Genomic DNA, 14,860 nt, shown 5'->3' on the forward strand with positions numbered 1-14,860 from the left:
ATATCGCCAATACTTGTCAGAAGGGTTGGTGATCCTCGCATTCAGACCTTGATCGACAATATGCCTAGGCTATAGGCGCTTGGACTTACAGCGCGCGCCATTGAGGGAGGAGTAGCATGTGGGAGCTGGCGCACCAATTGTTGTGAGGTATACAGCTCTAGCTCCTCTCCCACCGTCATCCCCCAGGCGAAGGTGTGAAGACTTCAAGGACAGCGACAGCTTTTGCGTTCAGACAGCCCTAACATATTTTAATGTCCATGGCGGTTTCGTATGCATCAGTAGCGGTGTAAACAGCGGGTCGCTTGAGTGTGTTGCTGTTGGACTCTTGAGGGCTACCGCACAGTCGGGAGGATCTTCGGCACAGTCTAGTGCTATTGTCAACAAACAACATAAATAATGAGCCAGTATGTCTTGGGCCCATGAGTTGTACCTCTCCATGGATGAAGCTGAAAAGAAGAGGAAGTGCACAGGGACGCATGATTGGCGGTTGCTTCAGCGTTACGCGACAGAGGAGTGCAGCAAGACATGATATGCAGGATAAAACGCATACGCGACGCGTACATAACGAGCGCTGGACGTGTAAGTAACCTGATTTGGCCTGCCAAATATATCGCATAGGGTACGCGCCCTGCCTGTGGTATAGCCCATTCATGCGGCAAGCGCTATTCTACAAAACACTCTAAATGCAAATTATTTTTCCCACGGTTCAGATCGATATTCGCACTGTGTCCCATCGATGACTTCAATGGCCGCCACTTCTGCACAGGCGGGTCCTTCCTTATCTTGACGAGCAGATTCAGAGGTGTGTCATATATGGATGTATGAGGGTAGTCCGGATCCCAAGCATACTGGTTACATGTCCATCAGATAATCTCCTTCTTAGCAGTGTCACTTTACACCACTTACGCCAATGGTTCACCATGTCCACCTTCTTACGACCTATTCTTTGCAACACCATTGGACCGGGAACCAGGAAAATGGCCAAAGGTCGAAGGAGAACGGACATGGGGGACAGGGAACCGGAAAAAGAGAGATCGATGGCATAGCTTATCCATCCATCCTTCCCTTGGGTGGACTGCAGTGCAATGCATGGGAGGGAACGGCAAGGGATCGGTTTCCAATGGTTTATGTATAGTGGTGTGCGTACCTGAATTCTATTTCTTCTTTTCCCCATTCCCATTCCCATCCCTTCCTCCTCATCACTTGCCATCGCCCCCATCTCTCCTCTCCTCCCTCTCTCTCGTGTTGATGTATGGATGACATGCACGCTGCTACCTCATTCCTTCGCTCATCCCTCCAAAACTCCGCTTTACAGCAGACCTTTACTTCTCCAAATCAACCAGTCTCCTCTTCGTTTTACCCTACGCGCCCTGTCTCGGCTTCTTCAACCACCGCTACTGCCTTCAGCCATGGCCTCATAGGAGCTCCTCCAGAATCCATTTCCATCATGTCCTACAATGCCTTCTCCACGAAACCAATGACATCAATTGAAGCCCCTGAACTCTCCCACGGGTGCCGCGATACCACCTCCCAGCCGAGTCCGCTTTCTATTCCAGAAATCCTTCAAGGGATCTGTCGCTATCTCGATCGACAGGCGCTTGTCCATACCAGCCGAGTCTCGAAGCAGTTCTGGGCCTGTACTGAGCCTTTCCTCTGGACTACCATCCCCGAACATGCCTGGGAAAGCGACCACTTCCTTTCCAAATGGCACCAACAAGCATCAAGAATCATAACCCTGCGCTGCGGACCCCACGTCGATCTCGCCTGTGTGAGTCTATACTGTCGTAACCTGGTATCGCTGGACGTATCCAGGATAAAACACCCGATCATTGACACTGACGACATTGACGGTATTGATTCAATAACGAGCTCTATCAACCGTCGCTACAGTGGCAACAACAAATACGCCAGTCGTCATGCCAGCGGCCTGAATAACCACAGCAGTGCAGGGAAGCAGGCGATGCACGACGTATCTGAAGATTCCTACGAGTCATTTCTGCGCATGACAGAAGTTCTCATCCGAGTCCTCGAGAATAATAGTAATTTACGATGTTTACAATTAACACCACAAGGACGGTTCCCGCCTAGACTGATCCAGGCTCTGGCGAAATTGGACTATCTCGAAATCTTGTCCTTGAATGCTTGGCGCGACTTTCAAGAGTACTCACTGGAGCTGATCATGAATGCCTGTCCGAGACTCTCGCATCTGTCACTCGGAGAGAATGATTTTACGAGGTTTACACTGGAAAACTTTCGTGTCCCGGACATGCCAAAGTCGGAACTAGCTTGCATCGACTCATCAAAGTTGTATGTTAAGCTAGAGCAATTCGACAACCCTATCAAAGGCCGGAATAGATCCTTTGATAATGAGCAGCAGGACTCCCTCGCCATTCACAGCAAACGGGCCGTACTTTATACCTCCACCTCGCCCTCCACGCAGGATATCGCTGTCCAGCTTACCTCACACAATGGATTACCCTTACATCAACAGCAGCATCAGCATCTATACCACCACTCGATGGCGGGTTTATCACCAGTGATACCCCAGAGTCGGATCAAATCCCTATCCTTGCATCAGGCAGGACTGCGTCAAGAGTTTCTCGTCAACCTTACTCGACAATGCCCAGAGCTCGAGCACCTGTCTTTACTCAACGGCTGGGGATTTTACCCATCATCCCAATTCGCCTCAATTCTCTCCCAGCTGTGTCCGCGTCTCTCCCGCCTCGAGTTCCGCGAACAGTCCCTAGATCTGCAGGACGAGTTTTTCATCTTGCTTTGCCATAACTTCCCTCAACTACAGTTGATCCATGCAGGCAAGACCGGATTCAGTCGCGGAGCCCTGGATGCGGTGCGGGTTCATTGCAGGTTCATCGTTAGTTTGAACCTGGATGGCGCTCGCGGTATTCCGAGCCTGGCAATGGATCGGATCATGCGATCCTGTGGCTCTTTGAAAGCTTTGAGCGCTCAGGGTGTAGTTTTGAACGGTCGCGACCTAAGTCATGGATCAAGGTGGGCGTGTCTCGGGCTCGAAGTGCTCGTTCTCGACATCGAAATATATTCCCTTGCCACAGAAGAGACGCCAGTAAGAACAACGGCAACAGAAGCAGCCAGATCCACGCCGAGCGCTGACAGCGTGAAGAGCATTCGAGCGCGCGTATACGACCACCTGGCCGATTTAATCCGCCTAAAAACATTGGGTCTAGGAGGTGGACATCGTGTTGGGGGCAAAGAAGCAGGTCTAGATTTGACCTTGGAGAGTGGACTCGAGAGATTGACGTCCCTCCACTGTCTAGAACGATTGGACATACGCCGAATGGTGCGCACACAGAGCGAAGAGGATCTGGCATGGATGGTTCAGCATTGGCCTCAGTTTCGTTTTCTAGAGGCGAGTGCCAGTCGTGCATACCAAAGAGGAACCGACAAGACACATAGAGCGATAGAATGGCTATGCCAATCTAGGCCAGGGATGGACATCAAGCTGTATTAAAATAACCAAACAATCATCTGGCGCATATACACCCTCTGCCATTTATTCATCCCTTTGAGTTTTTTTTTAGTCCTCCAAAATGCTATATCTACCAGACATAAACATTTTTGTTCCTGAGATGGACCGTACGCACGAGCTCCATATCCGCATTCGTGTCTAACAGGATCCCAAGTTTTTGTAGCCGCGGCCAGACCTTGACCATCCAGGCGACCTCCGCACTTCTGACTGCATGGTTCAGTTTCTTGATCTCGAGTCTCTCGAGCCGTGTCAACGTTGCCAGGGATGACAGTCCCGTCAGAAGCGACATCTCCAGAATATTGACGCCCCTATCTTTCGATCCTGCGCCGAGCTGCAAGGACTGCAACTGTGTTAGCCGCGAAAGCTGCTGGTACAACTTGCCCCTGATCCGTTCGGGTTCTCCCACAGGATAATGGTTCCGTTTCGGAAGCAAGATCTCGAGATAGAGCGACTTGAGCATAGTACATGCCCATTCGTCCGCTGGCTCCATATCCCGTGGATTGAAATCGACTCCGCGCGCATCTAAGTGAACCAAAGAAGGGCATTTGAGAAGAATCAAGAGAACCGACCGACTTCCGAGTGAGGTGCAAAGTCCGATATCGAGAATCTGGAGCGTCGGTCCGCAATACTCGATTAGCACTTGCACATCGTCGTCCGTCAGCACCGAGCTCGTCGCCCTGAGCTCCTTGAGATGTGGAAGAACGTAAAACAGGGTCTTGTAAAAATCGTCGGTCGTCGACTGGTTCGTGAGATTGAGCCTCTGCAGCTTCGGACATCGCTCCGCCAGCGACGTGATAAATGTCGAAGACAGCCGGATGCCGAAGCATCCCTGCATGCAAAGACTCTCGAGGTCAGGGCAGCGCGAAGCCAGGTTGAGGACTAGGTCTTCATGAAAAATAACCGCCCCATCAAGAGTCAGCGACTGAATCTTGAGCCGAGTCTTCGGCGGTGCACCAGAACTCTCCTTCATGTTCTCGAGTCGAAATGGGTACAAAGAATTGTGACCAAGCGACAATGTCTCGATCTGTGGGCACGCTTCCAGAAGCCTCTCGAGCGCGTCCTGGTGAATCCCTTCCCAATGCTGCAGATACAACTCCCTCAGTTCCCTCATTCTCCCCACTTTCTCTGTCACCATTTGAAAAATACTCCTATCCAGCCGAATCCGCAAGCTCTGCAAACTCTCACAGTTATGCTCCAGCACCCGCTCCAAGACTGCGCTGCTTAGGAATCGCATTTGCTCAATATCCAGATGTGTGAGAAACCGGCACTCAGGGACCGACAGTACATCCAGCTTCGACTTGGCCCGACAGGACAACCTCCGGATCAGCGACGCATTCTTGGCGAGGCCCTGGTACACTCCCTCAAGAACCCAGTCCTCTGCATCGATCCTGGCCCAGATCTGGGATTGACAATAGTGTGAAAGCGACAATGTTGGTGAAACAAGGGCACCCTGGAGAATCGCTGAAGGTGGCAGGTACTCAAACACGAGTCGCCACAGCTCCAGTGGCAAATCAAGATATGATGCCGTTCTTGTAGAAGCGGCATCGAGAGTCGCTGGCGGAAATGTTATCCTATGTTCTCCTCTCATCGCCTCTTCCGAAAGTGATCGCGGCTGAGGAATGAACGAAGAGTGATCTCACTTCGTTGGCTTCATGAGTCTTTGCCCTGTTTTGTCAGCAGCGGTCACACAAAGTTCAAAGTCTCTGAAAAGAGCCCGTTGGGCGTTATTATTATCAACCCCATCCTAACCCTTTGTGGAAGCTCGTTGGGTTCGTTCCAATCGACCCCCTCCACCCCGCCCAGACTCACAACCTCATCCTGGTGTGTCACTGTGCAAATGCTAGGGACAAAGAGTAGCTTGTCGCGTTCGCTCCAATCAACCTTTTGGACGTCCTCCATATCGTTCGCGGTTCTCGCATCATTGTATTGTAGCGCAGTGTTTCTTTGCGTCTTGACACTTTGGGCCAAGTCATATGATATACCATTTATTTGTTAGGAAAGCAATCTATGAGTGCCGCATCCACCCTGGGTGGCCGCCTTAAATACCATCCGTGCTGACGAGCTTGATCATGGTCTCCACCACTGAGTTTTCGGACACGTTCAGATCCGGGTTCGAGATCTTCGCCTGCAGAACCGCATCCAGCAGCTTCCGCAACTGGTTCACCAGTACCCCGATACGCGCAAACGCCCTAAGCTTAATAAACCCGTCGCCAATCTCGAGCCCGCGTCCAAGATGATCAACCTGCACCTGTCCTCCGAACAGCAGCAATCCATACATCGGGACCATCGTAGCATCGTGCACAAAGATCTTGCTCGTCTCCAGCTTCGAAAAGTATACCAAGAATGGGACCTGGTACTGGTTCGTCTGGAACAAGATCGATGAAGGATGCAAGAATACGCGTCCATCATCCTTTGTGAACATTCGGATCTCTTTCGTCACTGTCTCACGCTCCACAGTTCCCGCAATCATCCTGTCGAACTTTGCATCTGGCATCTTGATCTTGATCACGTTCGGATACAGTCCTGACAGCACAATCGCCTTAATCAGCGCCATATTGTCCGAATGCACATTTTCCTGTTCGCACGAACACCTCTCCGACCGTCGACGACTCTGCAACTGATTCGCATCTCTGGAGGCGAACCCTATAGTCTCAAGAACTTCTAGATACTGCGACTTCAGATTCTGAATCTCAAACAGAGTGTTGGCCGAAAGATAATTCTCCTCACAGTAGGCCTTAAGTTCCAATCGACTGGCGCCTGAGTCTCTGAGCTTCTCCCAGCTGTCATAGGCCTTCCATGCCGTCAAAAGATCCGATTTCGCCGTTGCAAACCGCTTCTTCTTCGCCTGCGCCTCATTTCGCTTATCCATCGGCGACACAAACGGACTCTTGACGCTCATGCACGACGCCACCACCAGGATCGGCTCCAGACACCTGAACACCGCGCCGAAAATAAGCATCTTCGCAACCCTCAAATCTGCCGGAATATCCGCCATATGCTTTCCGAGCGGCGTCAACTCGCCGGTCGTGCCATCCAACGCGTTCAGATCCTCCAGTGTCTTAAGTGCACTCTGGATCGCAGTCAAGGAAGGAGGGCTCAAGGCCCGGCTTAGGAACGCCTCGACGTCCTTCTCGCCCATGGCTTTGACAGACAGGCACAGCTGTTCCAGCGGGATGCGTAAAATCTCTGGATCCTGTTGCGGCGCCAGCTTGAGCGACTGTTTGCTCGAGAAAAGCTTGTAGACAATACCAGGTCGTGTACGACCAGCACGACCCTTGCGCTGGCGAGTTGATGCAAACGAAGTCCATGTTTCCACGAGCTTCGTCATGTTGTTCTCCATCCTTGTCTCCTTCACACGTCCCGAGTCGATTACATATACAACCCCGTCGCTGGAGAAAATTAAAGAAGGAACAGTTAGCAAAGGAAGATAAGAAGGCAACAATAACTCCTTTCTCTTTGACCGACACTCACATGGTAATACTAGTCTCGGCTACGTTGGTAGCGACGACGATCTTGCGGACTCCTTTACGGACTGGCGCGAAGATGCTGTTTTGTTCCTTTGGTGTCAACGCTGCGTGAAGAGGCACAATGTCCAGAGTCTGGGGCACTGTTCTTGAAAATAGAATCAAAGCATCTATGCACTTTTTGATCTCCATAACACCTATAAATAGTAATATATAAATGGCAGTAGTTTGTATCAGCAATTTAAACTGCAGAACCACCTCGCAGCAAGATGAGCGCGTCAAAACTATACCTGGCAAGAAGATAAGGATCGCGCCATCAATACTGCCTGCTGGCTCCTTGCGCTTCAAAATATCACCGACGCTAGCCACAATCAGCTCGTAGTCGATTCTCTCTGAGTACGACTCCATCGTCTTGACCTTCGCTATCGTCTCTTCATCCAGTCCTTGGCTCTGATATTCCGCTCTAATTTTCTCCCACTCTTCTTCCATAGCCTCCGTCATCCTTGTCCTCTTCACAGTCGAGCTCCTGAAATCGGGAGTGTGGCCTGTCCGAGCAACAATCTGCTCCATGTACAACTCCTCGACTGGATGAGTGAATCCAGGGATCTCAATCACTGGGCACCCGTCAAAGTATCCCGAAAAGAAGTCGCTGTTGATCGTGGCCGACATGAGAATCAACTTCAGGTCCTTACGCACTCGGACAAGATCCCGGAGGATGATCAACAAAAAATCAGAGTCCACAGACCGCTCGTGCACCTCGTCTACCATGACATGGGTAACATTCTGGAGGGTGGGGTCTGAGTGCAAGCGGCGCAGGAGAATACCCGTTGTGCAGAACAACAGCTTTGTGTTCTTGCTCGATTTGTTCTCGCCACGGATTGCATATCCGACCTGCTGTCCAATGTTTGTCGACCTCTCTACTGCCACTCGCTCCGCGACTCCGATGGCGGCAATACGACGTGGCTGTGTACAGACAATGTTGGCGTACTCTCCAATACTCTCCTGAATCCAGCTGTCGAGAATAAACTGTGGCACCTGCGTCGTTTTACCGCATCCAGTTTCTCCACAAACAATAACCACCGCATTATCCTTGACCGCCTGCACAAGCTGGTTCCTGTAGCTCCATGCAGGAAGTTTTTCACGCGCAGTCTGGAGAGCCTGGAAAGATACGTTGTTGGTTTTCAAGTTCTCGTACTCCCTTAGCATCGCAATCGATCCAGGACTTTTGGGCTTGATATTAAGTCGTCGGATCGTCTTCTTTCTGTCCGTGCGTGCAGGAGCGCCGTTAAGAGGTAGCTTTAAAGTCTGCGCCTTGAGTAGCAGACTCTCCTCTGCATCTTGGTCGACCTGGTCTGCAAGGGATTCCTGGCGCTCGGGTTCCTGAGAAGCATCGACACTGATGAGACCCTCTGTGAGCTGCACAAGGCTTGGCGGGTTGTCAAGGATGTCCCTTAAATTGTCCTGGATCCACTCGACTACATCGTACACGATAGGTCCACCCATAGCCAGCACCATCGAGCGATAGGCGTGTTGCATGGTCTTTTGGATGATACTGAGGCGTAGGTACGAAGGGAGATCGGGTTCGTTGATAATAAAGAGAGGAGGCTCGTTGAAGGGATATGTTGAAGATGATGGTATCCGGATCTCGAGCTCGATCTTTGGTGCATTTTTGGTATTGTGTAATGTCGTCTCAAGCTTGATCCTGGCGCCCGAGGCGCCTTCTCGTTGGAAGCGATCATCATAAATGCTCTCCAGTGCCAGCATCTCATCCTCTCGCAGTTCCTGCAGTTGCTCGGGCGATTCGGGCTCCATGGTGATATCTTGAACCATGTCCTCTGGGATTTGACCCTTGGGAAATGCCAGTCGTTTGAAGAGTTCGACCATGGCTTTGTTTTCATCTCCTCCGACCATGTCGTAAATTTGTCCGCAAGTCGAGGATGCGAATCCAATGACAGAGAGTCGTTTGATGGCGTATTCGCGACCTAATGATGTGGACGTATGACTAATGGTTGTAATAGTGGGGTTGTAGTTATGCTGAAGGAAACTGGCCGGCAAATCATCCTCAGGCACATGTAGGCCTAATGAAGGCGAAAGTAAAAGATTAGCATATCTGCTCTCGCAAATGCATGCGGAGATGCACGGAACTGCTTCTAGTGCAAATTACTTACAGAGCCAGTCGAGTGCGGAGGCCTGATCGTTACAGTACTGAAGGGCTTCCGCTACATGTCGATCTCGGAAGCCCATCCTAGTCAAAGTCTTCGAGAGGGTAGTGTTGTACATCGGTTCGCCTTGAGTTCCGTACTCTTCAATATACTGGAGAAGCAATAGTTAATATTTGAGTTTTTTTTCATTATTGCAGCACACAGCAAAGAGAGTATAAAGTATGATGCTGTAGGTTGTTCTTACTGTTTGGTAGAGTTCACCAGCCATTTGCTTCTTAACAACGTCTTCGACTTCTGCTCTCATCTCCTGGTTCATATGCACCATTGGCAGCTTGTCCCATTTCTTCTGCTTGTCGTTATTTACCTCCCCTCCTAATGCCGATCGACTGGCGTACTCACTAGGACCATGATGTACAACGGGCTCACTGTCCTTTGTCGGGGTTGCGGATCTAGCGCGCGCTTGTTCCTGTATTATTTGCTTCTGGTGCTGCTGCTGTAATTGCAATTTGGCGGCTTGACTGATGAATGGATCTGGAAGATAAAGATGCTGTTCACCCGGTCCAGCTTTGGCCTTGCTTGCATCTAGCTGTGACCAAAAGTCCCGAGGACCTGGTGGGAGGACCATCATCAGATTCTTGTGGCTGTTGACTCTGTGGAGGGTATAGGTCGCGCTATATTGCCGTGCTTCGATTGCCGTCGGTTTGTAGATGTCCTGCGCTGTGAATGTAGATGTCTCGATCTGCCCTGTCTTTTTATTTCTCTTGCCAAGGACTACCGTGCAAACAAATCCACGAGGCGTCCGTTTCTATTTCCATGATCAGTTGCAGGAAAGAGTTTAACGGCCAGTGTACTCTTGATCAACATGTATGCTTAATAGCTAAGGTAATAGCCATTAATATTTACCACATCAAAAGTCGGCTTTTCCCAACCAAGTTTCTGGCAATGTTCGTGGAGCAAAGACGATGGCGTTTTCCCTGTCCATCCTGGAAATACAGCCTTGGAAGGCTGAGGCGCTGCAGGTTCATCAAGCGAAGCTCCTTTGCCACCTTTACCGCCAGGTGGATTGTTTTCCTTAGCGCCTAAGGCAGTGCCTCCTTTAGGACCTGGCTTGTTCAAGGTGCTTTCATTCTGCCCTGGACTCTTTCCTAAGTGTTTTCAAAAAGGAATAGCAAAAGATGTGATGAGCAGATCTGCTTCAGCAATCAGCTTCAGCAATCAGTTTAACGAAGATCATACAAGTGAGAGAAATTGCTACCTTTTTTCGCGGCGTTTTTAGACATTAAGAGAGAAGGGAGGGGGAGAAGACAAAACAGTGGAGTGCAGGGAAGAGTGGTGAGTGAGAAGAGAGAGAGAGGGAGAGAGAGAGAGCGAGAGAGAAAGGAATGAGACAGATGAGAGATGATCTATGCGGATCCCTCTCTCTCCCCCATTAGTTCTTAAAAGGCCGGTAACCTAATATACGACTGCTGTATGGAGCAGTGGACCTGAACAATGGAAACAATGGACCGTTGTGTCACAAACCACGTTACATTTGGGGGCAAATAAACAACGACCTGTGCGTTCAGGAACAGGAACACGTTTCTTATTCTCATCGATCTCTCCTTCGCAGAGAAAAGTGTCCGCAGGAACAGCTCTGAAGAAAGGATAAAACGAGCATGCTCTCCTTCGGATGGCACACATGTAGGTGCAGGCAGCACAGGTCAAGGCAGCAGGACAGGATGGCGTCTCGAGTTTACTGTCATCGCCTTACACACTGTCGCAAACAAAATAGAACCAATCGCGATGTGATCGATGACCATGCGATGACATCGGGAACTGGCTGCATTATCGGTCCCGTCTGTTGCTGCAGTGGTTGTTGCGAAGGTGCTTTCTTTCCGAGAGTACAAAAATGTTTCCTCTCCCCCTGGAGCATCGTTATAAATAACTTTTCCATGTCGATCCCTTCTCCCACCCAATGAAAGAATGAAGATTCACTTCATTATTAGATCCAGTTCGAGAAAATGAAGACCGGGGAAACAGCAGCCTCTTCTTCACATCGCCTTCCCTCCTTCCTTCAGTATCCCTCTTTCCTTTTCTTACTGTTCCTTGCCTCCAATTACCCTCCACTGCATTCTCAGCTCAATATCTCCTCATCAATTGCTTCTCTCTCAGCGTCCAATTGCTACTGCCATCCAGATATCTACCGTCAAAGCAGCTGTACGTTCCGAATCAGCGAACACGGTCCTTAAAAAAAAAAAAAAAAAAAAAAAGCTGACAAAGAAGTGTTTGTTTTTGCCTAGTCTACCTTGACTTCTTCTCGGCAGCAGATTCACATTCGACCATCCCATTCCTCATTCCTTGTTCTCGCATCTCAGATGGAGGAGGTATCTTACTCAGTCCCGGTCGGATATTTTTTCCCGCCACTTTTTGAAACACGCTAGACTAAACAGAACTCTTTTTTCCATTTCATCAGCGTCCGAACCCAGGTACACTATCCGTACCGACACCAGACTGTGAACAAGCTATCAACACCGCTGCTGAACCAGGTCTTTCCGCAATGGATAGGACATCTGGGAAAACATCAACGCTCTCGGCAAAGCAGCCTCAAGGCGATACTTTCAACCACATCACATTTTACATGGACAACAGCCCTCAGGAGAACTCTCTGCCAATGAATAGCGAACTTGCTGGCGGGGATGATGTCGATGAACAAGAAGATAAAGATGAACACCAAGATAACGCTGTTCCCATGGAGCCAAGCAGCAGCAACGACAATTCGTTAGTGAGCGTCGCTGGAAGTACTCTCGAGAAGTTGGCTGGATTCGCCATGGCAACTTCAGACTCGAGAATTAATCACCATGGAAATGACGACGTGGAGACGGAGATCTACCTAGACGACAGTGAAACCGACCACTATTCCTCAATTCAACCAGCGTCCGCAACTACACCTATGAAGGACCAAGACCCATCCTCCTCTCCCCCTGTCGCACAAATAATGCAAGAACAGGGAGCGAATCAAAGCAATACAACACTATTACCGCCGATGGCTGCCACGAGCGCGAGCGTGGCCCTTCCCCTCGCCCCTGTAGTCCATTCTGATGGTACGGCGAATAACTTTGAGAGCCCTATGGCGTCAGCAGAGGAAAAAGCTCCCTCTACGCCCCCCACATCAACAATAGCAACGGGAGTGTCCACTTCTTCTGCCTCGCCGGATATCGATGCGTCCAAGGACATCCTGACTGAAGGGCAAGCCTTTGCCTATGTCGGCCTCTGCCTCGTTACCGCCAACACGCTCTTCCAGGCTCTCGAAGGCACCGAAACGGCCCACGCGAAGGAGAGTCTTGAGAGCTTTGTCTCAAAGCTCATCAACCGTCTCTACAGACATCTAGACATCGATACCAACAGTAAGTTTCTTTAGTTTTTGGCATGACTTTCTTTGGGAGCCTTCCATTCATGTCATTTCTTACAGTTTGTGCTCTGTTGTCCATCGCAACTGCAGACCCTTTTCCGTCCCACCCAGGGCACGCTTTAAATGGACTAGTGGGATAATTTGTGTTCAATTGTATTTGGATTGCTGCTGATATTGGCTCTTTTCGTGTCTCCATAATCACGGTAATTTAGCGCAAAAGACCATCGCTCAGTTGCCCCAGATGATGATCCAACCCCAGGACCTGCTCGAGACCTTCGTAGCCGACGGCACCCAGCGTATTGTCTCATCTCAGCAAGTCGACCAGGCCGACTTCTCCCAAAGCGGATCTTCATCACCTGTACTTTCCAGACACTCCACCTCATCTCAACGAAGTGACAATTCTGCAGGCGGATCGACACTGGAAACCTCATCTGTCGATTCTGTAAACAAGTCGGTCTGGCAACAGCGCGATACCTCAAACAGCTCATCGTCAACGCTGGTCAGTGAAACCCCTCTAAGCCCGCGGCTATCAACCAGCAGCCAAAAGCCCATCACCGTAGACCTGCGCTGGACCCTGATCGCAGACTTGTTCCTGATTTCTATTTCGGATTCCGTTTATGACGCCCGGGCCCGTGTTTTACTCAAAACTGTGGGCCAACACCTTGGACTTGACTGGAACGAGATCGTCCTCTTTGAAAAAGGCATCATGAAGCAATTGCAGTCGACAACAAATGATGGTCTTCTGAAGCCTGATACGAAATCCAGGAACGACGAGTCCAGGAAGAGAAGAATGATCATGATGGGTCTGGCCACCGTAGGTGGAGGATTGGTTCTAGGACTCTCCGCTGGATTGTTCGCTCCTGTCATTGGTGCGGGTATTGGAGCAGCGTTGGCAGGCGCACATATCACAGGTGCAACAGCAACAGCAGCATCAGCCTTCTTGGCTGGCAGCGGAGGCATCGCTGTGATTACAAGCGGAGCAGCAGTGACAGGGTCTGGTCTTGCCATGAAGAAAATGGCACGACGAACTGCAGGCATTGACACGTTCGAATTCTTGAGCATTCACGATCACAAGAGAGTCAATGTCATCTTGACGATTTCTGGGTGGCTGGACATTGGCGAGGAAGACGCGTCTCTGCCCTTTTCGACTCTGGACCCTGTCAACGGCGACCACTTTTCGCTTCTCTGGGAACCGGAGATGTTAATGCAGTGTACGTACACTTTATTTCTTGTTTAATTGCTTATGTCCCTACGCTATCAATGTGGTGAACAAACGACTTATCTTTACCTATCTCTAATGTGCTGTAAACTTTTTTTGTAGTGGGTAATGCTCTGGGATTGCTGGCTACCGAAGTAATTACTTTAACTGCGCAGGAGATTTTAAAGCATACTCTTCTGTCGGCATTGCTCTCGGCCCTGGCTTGGCCCATGGCCTTGACCCGACTGGGTTACTTGATCGATAACCCTTGGAGTATTGCACTCGATCGCGCCAAGCTGGCTGGCCTTGTCTTGGCGGATTCCTTGTTAATGCGGTCCTATCTTGGCTTCAGGCCCGTGACTTTGGTATGCTTGTAGGGTCAACATAACCGTAGCATCCAATATGCAGCCAGCACCCTAACTTCACTCTCTTTTATAGGTCGGATACAGTCTGGGTGCACGGGTGATTTTCTACTGTTTATTGGAGTTGGGTCGACTGGATGCATACGGAATTGTCGAGAATGCATACTTGTTTGGAGCACCTGTTACTGCATCTGAAATTCAGTGGCGCCAAGCTCGGAGTGCCATTGCTGGCGAATTTGTCAATGGTTACCTCCGCAATGACTGGGTGCTCGGTTTTCTATTCCGTGCGACCACAGGTGGACTGGGCACAGTAGCAGGGCTTCGACCTTTGAAGAACGTGCCGGGTTTGGCTAACATGGATCTGACATCGCATGTGGAAGGCCATCTGGACTATCGTGTTAAGGTCCCATTGTTAATGAAGCTGATGGGCCTCAAGATCACGTCCGAGTCATTCCTGGACAAGGAGGAAGCGATCCTATATCAGCGATCTCTGAAGATCAACCCGAACGAGGTGTTAAAGGCCCCAAAGCCCCAGATGCCGTCCAAAGCTGAGCTTGCCAAGTCAGGAACATTGACAGAGGACGAGAAGATGCAGCTCGAGATTGCGTTCCGGAGACCAGCGCCCAAGGCCAAAATACCCGACCTAGACTCACTCAAGGGACTAACAGCGGAGGAGAAGGAAGTTCTGCGGGAGGTACTGATGGGCGCAGCAGCAGTCTCAGGACCTCAGTCGCCTGCGGAGTCATCCCAAAGGCGCAGGTGATCGACTCCATACCAAAGA

At 50.3% G+C, this 14,860-nt stretch overlaps 5 protein-coding genes across 5 annotated transcripts; 3 read left to right on the forward strand and 2 right to left on the reverse strand.

Moving 5' to 3' along the window:
- The first annotated feature begins 1,177 nt into the window (after positions 1 to 1,177).
- Positions 1,178 to 3,520, forward strand: BC939DRAFT_447979 (uncharacterized protein). Its single transcript, XM_051555171.1, has one exon. The coding sequence runs from the start codon at positions 1,253 to 1,255 to the stop codon at positions 3,485 to 3,487; it is 2,235 nt and encodes a 744-aa protein (XP_051413387.1). The 5' UTR covers positions 1,178 to 1,252; the 3' UTR covers positions 3,488 to 3,520.
- BC939DRAFT_447980 (uncharacterized protein) lies at positions 3,506 to 5,254 on the reverse strand. Its single transcript, XM_051555172.1, has one exon. It carries the CDS (start codon positions 5,091 to 5,093, stop codon positions 3,576 to 3,578), a length of 1,518 nt encoding a protein of 505 aa, XP_051413388.1. The 5' UTR covers positions 5,094 to 5,254; the 3' UTR covers positions 3,506 to 3,575.
- Positions 5,255 to 5,302: 48 nt separating this feature from the next.
- On the reverse strand, positions 5,303 to 10,546 carry BC939DRAFT_447982 (P-loop containing nucleoside triphosphate hydrolase protein). The gene is made up of 7 exons (XM_051555173.1): positions 10,387 to 10,546; positions 10,035 to 10,276; positions 9,376 to 9,936; positions 9,138 to 9,282; positions 7,260 to 9,047; positions 6,977 to 7,166; positions 5,303 to 6,894 (listed from the first exon to the last, which is right to left on the reverse strand). The coding sequence occupies exons 1-7, from the start codon at positions 10,409 to 10,411 to the stop codon at positions 5,544 to 5,546; spliced, it is 4,302 nt and encodes a 1,433-aa protein (XP_051413389.1). The 5' UTR covers positions 10,412 to 10,546; the 3' UTR covers positions 5,303 to 5,543.
- Positions 10,547 to 11,063: 517 nt separating this feature from the next.
- BC939DRAFT_122532 (uncharacterized protein) lies at positions 11,064 to 11,876 on the forward strand. Its single transcript, XM_051550004.1, has 3 exons — positions 11,064 to 11,327; positions 11,411 to 11,494; positions 11,584 to 11,876. Exons 1-3 carry the CDS (start codon positions 11,132 to 11,134, stop codon positions 11,625 to 11,627), a joined length of 324 nt encoding a protein of 107 aa, XP_051413390.1. The 5' UTR covers positions 11,064 to 11,131; the 3' UTR covers positions 11,628 to 11,876.
- On the forward strand, positions 11,668 to 14,842 carry BC939DRAFT_476114 (uncharacterized protein; the record flags this gene model as incomplete). The annotated part of the gene is made up of 4 exons (XM_051558565.1): positions 11,668 to 12,514; positions 12,732 to 13,730; positions 13,841 to 14,082; positions 14,156 to 14,842. The coding sequence occupies 4 exons, from the start codon at positions 11,668 to 11,670 to the stop codon at positions 14,840 to 14,842; spliced, it is 2,775 nt and encodes a 924-aa protein (XP_051413391.1).
- Positions 14,843 to 14,860: the final 18 nt, after the last annotated feature.

The sequence above is a fragment of the Gamsiella multidivaricata genome (assembly GCF_025024155.1).
Source record: "Gamsiella multidivaricata strain RSA 2152 chromosome Unknown BC939scaffold_24, whole genome shotgun sequence".
Lineage (NCBI taxonomy): Eukaryota > Fungi > Mortierellomycota > Mortierellomycetes > Mortierellales > Mortierellaceae > Gamsiella > Gamsiella multidivaricata.